The sequence below is a fragment of the Citrus clementina genome, unplaced genomic scaffold, assembly GCF_000493195.1.
Source record: "Citrus clementina cultivar Clemenules unplaced genomic scaffold, Citrus_clementina_v1.0 scaffold_3, whole genome shotgun sequence".
Taxonomy (NCBI): domain Eukaryota; kingdom Viridiplantae; phylum Streptophyta; class Magnoliopsida; order Sapindales; family Rutaceae; genus Citrus; species Citrus x clementina.
Window position 1 is genome coordinate 41,274,072 of NW_006262339.1, and position 8,879 is coordinate 41,282,950.

General features: G+C 30.1%; 1 protein-coding gene across 1 annotated transcript; it reads left to right on the forward strand.

Moving 5' to 3' along the window:
* Positions 1-446: 446 nt before the first annotated feature.
* Positions 447-2,194, forward strand: LOC18046909 (glucan endo-1,3-beta-glucosidase 8). The gene is made up of 2 exons (XM_006443331.2): positions 447-793; positions 985-2,194. Exons 1-2 carry the CDS (start codon positions 462-464, stop codon positions 2,183-2,185), a joined length of 1,533 nt encoding a protein of 510 aa, XP_006443394.1. The 5' UTR covers positions 447-461; the 3' UTR covers positions 2,186-2,194.
* The last annotated feature ends 6,685 nt before the right edge of the window (positions 2,195-8,879 follow it).

Here is an 8,879-nt window from a genome sequence, read left to right on the forward strand (position 1 = left end):
GACGGCGCCGGCGAATTCTTCACTGCGGAACCGCCGGAGACATACGCTGGGAGAAACAGATAGATTCTAATTAAAACATAGAAAAATAAAAGAAATATGAGTTAAGTGATTCTCTCAAAATTTTTGAAAGTTTTTACACACGAAAACATAGAACTAAATTTAGACTAAATATTCTAAATTTATAGTTTCATTTTTATTTATTTGTTGGCGTTTGATACTTTTTAATGGAATATGTTTTTCTATTTTTGCGTTCTCTGTCATAGGATCTCTTGTTTTATGCTGATTTCTCGTACGCAAAAACCGTTGCTTCAGTAAAAGTCGTTGCTTTATATATTGAACATTCACTTGAACCCCAAAGAGCACACCGAGAAAAAATCCCAATATATATATATATATATATATATATATATATATATATATATATATATTCTCAGGAAACAATCACATTGACGATCAAAAAAATGGTGGGCAGTTGCCTGTTTCTCAGAATCATATTGTTTGTTGGTGTATTGGGATGTCGTGTTAATGGCCTTGGTGTCAACTGGGGGACTGTGGCTTCTCACCAATTGCCTCCAAAAACGACTGTGAAATTGTTAAAGGACAATGGCATTTTAAAAGTCAAGCTTTTTGATGCTGATAATACCATCTTGGATGCTCTTGCCGGGACTGATATCGAAGTCATGCTCGCCGTTTCTAATCAAGAACTCAAGACTATGACCGACTTTGATAAAGCCAAAGAGTGGGTTAAGGCCAATGTCACCAAATACACTAACAAAGGTGGTGTTAACATCAAGTAAGTAGTCTTTGTTTTTTTTTTTTTTTTTGGATGAATTAATGATTCTCTTGGATCGTTGCTCCCGGCGGTCGTAATTCAAGCTGGCCGTGAATGTGCTTTGCTCCTGTGGTCACCTGATCAGTTCGCCTGGGGCATGTGTTTGGCCAGATGTTTTATTGATCTATTAATTGTCGTAAATTGTTGGACAGGTTTGTTGCAGTTGGGAATGAGCCTTTTCTCAAAGCTTACAATGGCTCACACATAAACACCACTTTCCCGGCACTTAAGAACATCCAAAATGCTCTCAATGACGCAGGGGTTGGAGACACCATCAAGGCCACCGTGCCCTTCAATGCCGATGTGTACGATTCCCCTGATAAAAATCCCGATCCATCAGCTGGAAAATTCCGACCTGATATCTTCGCAACAATTCAAGAAATTGTTGATTTTCTGGCTGAAAACAAAGCCCCTTTCATAGTAAACATCTACCCTTTCCTTAGCCTTTACGGAAACGATGACTTCCCTGTTGATTATGCTTTCTTTGATGGCGGCAAGTCCATTGTTGATAGCGTAACAGGGAACAAGTACACGGATGTTTTCGATGCCAACTATGACACGTGTGTTTCCGCTCTGAAAGCTGCTGGCCACGGCGACATGCCCGTTGTTGTAGGAGAAATTGGTTGGCCTACTGATGGGGACAAAATGGCCAACACCGCTAACGCTTTTAGATACTACAGTGGCCTTTTACCGAAACTCGCAGCTGATAAAGGTACCCCTTTGAGGCCCGGATCATACATTGAGGTGTATATGTTTAGTTTATTCGACGAGGATTCTAAGAGTATTGATCCTGGGAACTTTGAGAAACACTGGGGAATCTTTACATACGATGGTCAGCCGAAATTCCCTATGGATTTCAGTGGCAAGGGTGAAAACAAAACACTCGTTGGCGCAAAAGATGTGAAATATCTCCCTAAGAAATGGTGTACGGTCAATCCCGATGCTACGGATACGAGCAAGCTTGCGGAGAAGATGCAATTTGCTTGCAACAAATCAGATTGCACGTCACTTGGATTTGGTTCTTCTTGTAACAAGCTGGATGGTAATGGGAAAGTTTCGTATGCATTCAATATGTACTACCAGATGAATAATCAGGATGATAGGGCATGTGATTTTCAAGGTTTGGGCAAGGTTACTACTGAGAACATATCACAAGGGACATGCAATTTCCTTATTCAATTAGAGCCTCCCCCTCCTCCTCCTCAGAGTTCATCATCTAGCGGCTCTTCTCCTGACTCTAAATCTTCTTCTTCTTCTTCTTCATCTTCTCCTTCTTCTCATGCTTACCCTTCTTTAAGCGCCTCACTTGTGGGTTTGGCGTTCATTGCGGTCTTAACATTTATGCTTGTGTAGGTCAAATGTACATTTATTTCTTCGTTACATAGTTTTGATAGTTTCTTTTACCTTCCAACTTGCTGAGCTACGTTTATTTCCTCTATTGGCTATTGAATAAAATTGCACTTTTCAAATTCTTTGGCATCTTATATTGTGTGTTTGTATTTTCACGATAGATTTGGTGATGCTATGATTAAACTTTTATTCTTCAAATGTTATACGTTTAATATCCCAATTAATTTTTACTGCTATAAATTGCTTATAATTTTTTTTTACTATGTGCATATTTGGTAAGACTTATCTAATAATCATAAATACTTATTTAATTCTATAAGTTATTTTTAAATTTTTTGCTATTGTTTGAATGTTTTTAGTGGATTTTTTTGAATATTAATTAAGTTATTTAACCTCTATTACTAGCAGCAAAGGCTTAATTTGTAGCTTCTGGGATAGAGATTGAAAAGTTTTGTTAAAATATTTAAAATATCATTTACTTATTTATCAATCTTATTTTATTTATTTTTCAATATAACTTTAAAACTTATATATTAAAATAATTCTTATAATTCTTAATAAATGCTCATATTGGTAACAAAAAAATTAATTTTTTTTTTATAAAACATAAACTTATAAAATATCAACTTAAATAAATTCTATTTGAAAAAATATATCAAACGGAGCCCTGCATACATATATGTAGTTTGTTAATTAGTTATTTTCATTTTTATTTCTACCGGTGAAAACTCGGTAATCACTTTTACCACTACCATTAGGGCCTAGGGGCCTGCCATTTAGGCAAGTTAAATGAGTCCTTCATAGGCACCAACTAATTAATTTTAATGTGATAATTTTAAAAAATAAAAATAAAAAATGAGAATCCTAATTAACTTTAATATGATGGAATTTTTTTTTTTATAAAAAAATAGAGAATCCTATTGTGGGACTCACCAGACCTACCCAAATGGCAGGTTGTGATTAATCAAGCACACCACCTTAGTATGTTTTAAGTATTTTTAATGATCTAATAGAATTATTGATTTAAATGAGCAGCAGAGAATCATCATTTGTCTACGGTTTTTTTTTTTTTTTTTGTCTTACAATATCACATTTTAATGAATTTAACAAGTGTAATGTATAGTTTCAGTGGGAAAAAAAAAAGTATGAAAGAAAACAATAAAATTACAATTAAAAGCATTAAAAGTCATAATAGAAATTTTCTTCTCTTCTCTCATTTTCTTTTTATTTTTTTTTTAACTTTTTAAAAGGTAGAGGAATGGATAAACTCCAAATCACTAACTACAGAAAATATAGATAAATAAGGTTGAAAAGTTGGAGGAAACTAAATAGAATAATGAGTAGTGATATGTAGGTTAGAGATGTAACAAAAATATGAATAAAAATGTCTTTAGGGTGTACCTAAACTTTGGATGAATGAAGTTTGCAAAAAAGATGAAAGCAATAAAACTACACCCATAAAAAAAATGATATTAACATTTGTTTCCACTTTCAGATGAGGTTAGAATTGCAATGAAATTAAAGAAGTAATATTCCAACCATTATATTGAGAATCCGAATCCAACCAAATCATTATATATTAATAGAAATTTTACCATTAAGAAGAATTATACAAACCTAATAAAATAGGAATTTGCCATCCCTCTTTACCGTGAAATAGAAAATTTACTAGTAAGAAGAATTATATATTGTATATAATCTGCTCGACATTTTTTATACATAATTTTGTATTAAATATACACTTAACATCATTTTATAATTACTTGTTACGATCTATATAAACATGACAATTACAAGCATATTTGTACCTATTTATGTATCATAAATGAACACGTAATGGATATTTGATAATTTGACTGAATGAATCTATAATCTGAATTCGACAAATAAAATGTTAACAGTACGAAATATAACCACTCATCTAAAAATCACAAAATTATAGTAACATATTAGTTCACATAGATTTTGTTTTGGAATTGAGGTGCTGTAACTTTTAAGTTACAATTGCTGTGGAAAAAAAATTGTAATTATGAAACAAAAATTAATATAGTAAATATAACTTTTAAATAATAATTGTGACAAAATTATTAAAGATATAATAGATTTTCTATTATAAATGTGAAAAACTATATTAACATAACTTATAAACTACAGCAGTTAGTGTTTACCAAATACTTTAGTATTGTAGCTTAAAAGCTACAACTGCCCAACATCAATCCCAAACGCACCCATAATCAATTAAGGAATTTTGCATAAAATATAATTTAAAACTTTAAACCTAATACAGAAAACCTAAAAATCAAAAGTTGCAAATAACAAAAGCTTTTTTTTTTTTTTTTTTTGGTTTGAACAATAAAGAAGTTGATTCTTCTTCTTTCTTTTTCATTCTATTCTTTTCGGCTTCGATGGAGAGCCATATTTGGATGGGCATGTTATAGGGTAGGCAGAAAATCAAATTAAGGACGGTACCATCAATAAAGGAGCCTCTCAAGTCTCACTTAGGTGCCCTCGAAACCCTACCAACACAACAATCCCACATGGATTTCTGAAAATAAAAATTTCTTGATAAGATCAAATTCGTTGTACATTATTTTTAAGTTTTACACATATTTACACTTCAAAAGAAAATAACGTATCTATTCATTTAGAACAGACATTGGTATAATTGCTTCTTATTCTTATCGATGCATTTTCCTTTTCTTCTATTTCATCATTCTTAATTAGGGCAACTTCAATTATTAATAATATAAATATGATCTCCAAAATAAAATTTGATTAGTCAACTTTATTACAAAAATTTTAATTATAATTGATTAGTGGGGTCTTAAAAAGTTGTTATTGTCAATAACACAATTATCGTTCACACGAAGATATCGTTGCGGGAGTCACTAGTTAATTTAAAATTTGCTTGTTTGTCTCATTTGTTTATTTTTATTTTTTTGTAATTTCTAAAAAAGAGGTCGTGCTGACTTGTTTTACCCTCTTCATAGTTAATTTTTCTATTTGATTCATTAAATATCTACTTTATTTATTTAGTTGAGAAATTTATTAGAAAAAAATTGATGATCGGGATATTTATTTTTAAAAGCTTAATAATCATGTTTTAAAGATGTTAAACACTTTAAAGATTAATAACTAGCATTGGCTAATAAAGATTGGTAATGGAAAAGCTTAGATTAAATAAAAATTGGAATGACTTATCGATGAGTTAGTGGGATATGTAAGAACGTGCAAAATTTCACAGTTTGATTGACTGAAAAAAAAAATATTAGTATAATTTTAACTAGGAATAAAACAAAAGAGAACTCATAATAGAAAGAAAGAAATAAAGGAGAAGTAATAATAGAGCTAATAATTGAGATGTAGAGACAGTGTAATTCAGACCCACTCTATTCCTCCACCATGCAATTTGGTCAAGCTTGTTTTTAATTTTCGGTCCCAAATTAGTTGACAAAAATGTATTGGAAGCTCTTCATTTTAAGAACCAATTGAAAACATTTAATTGCATACTCACAAAAAAAAAAAATTGTTGGCAATCATAACCTAATTGTTTTTCAGTTTCATAATAAAATTGTAACAGTCCATTTTGCATATGATTATATAACCAATTCTGATGTTTTCGAAATTACTCTAAAAAGATTAATTTTTTTTTTCATTCCAATGTATAATCTTCATAATTAAAAAGTTGTGGATTTTAATATTTAGTTGTCACTTGTTACATAAACTATATACATCTCATTGCCATCCTAATGGAAGTGTACATTTAATATTTATTTTGCTGCAAAATGATGTTCTATTGATATGTGGGGCAAATCTTAGGTGCAACTGTGGCACCGTGCCACAGTTGCATCTAGTCGTTGGATGTCAGTGGATCCCACTAATTCAACTGCATCCAACGACTAGATGCAACTGTGGCACGGTGCCACAGTTGCACCGTAGCATGATCCTGATATGTGTATATTTATTAACTAGGCAGAAGGGTGTAGTTGTCAAACTAAGCAATAAAGAAAAGGACCACCTAGGCCATAACCAATGGTATATATAATATAACTCATAACCACCCACCACCTAAATAATAACTAACCTATTAAATTTATTTTTGTGGAGGTGATTCAAATTTGAAAAGTTGGGAATTGAAAATTTTTTCTAGGGGAAAAAGGAAGTAAGATAAGATTTGCCCCTGCCTACAGCCTACCTGTCAAGCAGATAGAGGCTTCCAGCATAAATGTCATTTATCATAGAACATGGCTTTTTTCTATTCTTATTAGTAAAAGAATAAAATTAAAGTGCACCATCTTTGATTTTGAATAAAAAGGAGGTTTTATTTTTTTGTAAAAGAGCAATTTGAAGAAAAAGTTCTTTTCATAGACAAATTTAGATTTAGATGGGATAAAATTAGTAGTTCTGTGAAATTGAGATTTGAGAGTATGAAAAAAGTAGATGGTAAAATATAGTAATAACGAAAATCATTGTGTGCAAAAATTCAAAAGATAGTAAAAAGTTTGCATGGTGTTTTTTTAAAAAAAAAAAAAAATTGCAAGCAGCGGGCCTATAGTTCAAATTAAATAAAATTTACTCATTACTTCTCCATGATTTGAATTCTGAGTGGTCAACAATCTCCACTCAACCAAATTGATGTGAGATGAGTTGTTAATTAGATATTTTAATTTTTACTTATTTTTAATGTAAAAAATCTAAAATTTAAGTAATCTTTACAAATGGTGGCCAGCCAATTCATTAGTTCAATTAATAAAATTTCTTAAATTAAATATAAGATTTGAGGTTCAAACTTTATTCATATGGATGAGAAGGATATTTAGGACCTATTTGAGATTAAGGTTGAAACTTAATAAACTAATTATTTTATTATCAATGACAAAAATAGTGTTTGGTAAATTTTATAAAAACTGCTTATTTTATATATTTTTTCATTTTAACAGTAACTTTTAAAAGCAGACAAAGGTTGCCTTTTATAAACAATTTATTAAATAAACTACCACATCTTTTTAAAGTTCCTATTATAACCTTAATTAATATTTTAACAAAAATAATAATGTCATATTTTTTCATACACTCTAATATATAAGCCATTTGATATCATATTACCACCACAACGACTATATATTTTCTCCAATATCAAAGTTTTGATATAGTAAATTCGTATTTTTTTATATTATACTTGTATTTTCTATTATAAGATTAAAAAGACTTGCATATAATTATGTAAACTTTTTTTTTGAACTGAGTACAATTTCACATGAAAATTAACAATAACTTTTAAGATCAACTTCATAACCATGGCTTTTAACATTTAATCTATTTATATGTGTTTCTATAATCATGGTGTTTATTGAAATATGTTTTATGTGAAAATAGTGCATATTATTTTTTTATTTTATCTAAATTATATATTAGTATGATTTTTTATCACATTTTATGTAACAAATTATTAAGTTTTTTCACTTAATATAATTTTACGTGTTTTAAAAAGAAAAGGGCATGTCTAAACATTATTAAACATATTTCAAAAAAATAAAAGGTAATTTAAATTTATGTCTATTTTGGTCATTATATGGTAAAATATCATGTTTGTAATAAAATTTACCAAACACATGTACACTGTTTTTCAAACTCATAGCAACCACAATAACATAATTTATCAAACACTAAATTATTTTTTTAATCAGTTGATCATTGCATCCTTATTGCATCCACACAGCAAAAGCATATTATTTAATCAACAACTGAAATTCTAAACTGACCCTTAATTATTAGTTTATCCTATGCTTTAGTTAAAAGAAAAAAGTAATTAACATATAAATTTTATATTATTTTATGTAGATGGTGCAGTTTAGATAGATTCGGGAGTTATTTATTAAAAATAAAACAAAATCTTCAATTAAATTAAATATGCATAATCTGATGCCGCACATAAGTTTAAGGGATTAAGTTTATTTATATACCGCATGGACCTAATCTAATCTAATATAATTTTGTCAATCAGAAGGACTTAGTCTATGCCGTGCTCTTGCAAGAAATGTTATTTTTGAGTAGTACCCGATATTATCAAACATTAATCAATAACACAATTATTTTTGAAAGATTTAATATAACCCAATGGGGTAATGTCGGCTCATCACATTTTATTATATAACAAAGGTCTTAAGGATTTGGTTCACAGGTCATAACTTGTGCATACACGAAACGTTAAACAACTTGATGTTGAATGTTTTGTGTTAATAACACACCTTTTCAAAGTTCCCTTTTTCTTTCATTTTCAGACCTCGTATTCTCTGTGGCCAACGGCATCTGGCACACAATTCATCACGATTTTGATCTTGAAAGTTCCATCCGATGCAAGTGTTTTGAAATTCACTTTCTTTAACTATGATGTGGGGATGTTACAATTTTTTAAAAAGTATATATCTAACTAAGGTCATGTTTGGGATTAAGGTGCTGTATATTATACATGAGAACAAATTTTATCGACATAACTTTCAAGCTACAATAGTTAGTGTTTTTACCAAATACTTTAGTGCTGTAAAGCTAGAACTGTCCAACCTCAATCCCAAACGCACCCTAAATGTTATTAGAGTCTAACCTAGAGAGGTCAGAGTTTGGGCTAGCAATAACTCATTTGACCCTTCTGGCCTAGTGCCCATACACCAGCCATTTAATTGAGAGATAAGAATTCGGT

Bases quoted from the DNA above. Each gene is read 5' to 3' on its own strand.
- LOC18046909 (XM_006443331.2), top strand. From the start codon at position 462: ATGGTGGGCAGTTGCCTGTTTCTCAGAATCATATTGTTTGTTGGTGTA. The intron at 794-984 runs GTAAGTAGTCTT...ATTGTTGGACAG, and splicing joins AAAGGTGGTGTTAACATCAA to GTTTGTTGCAGTTGGGAATG.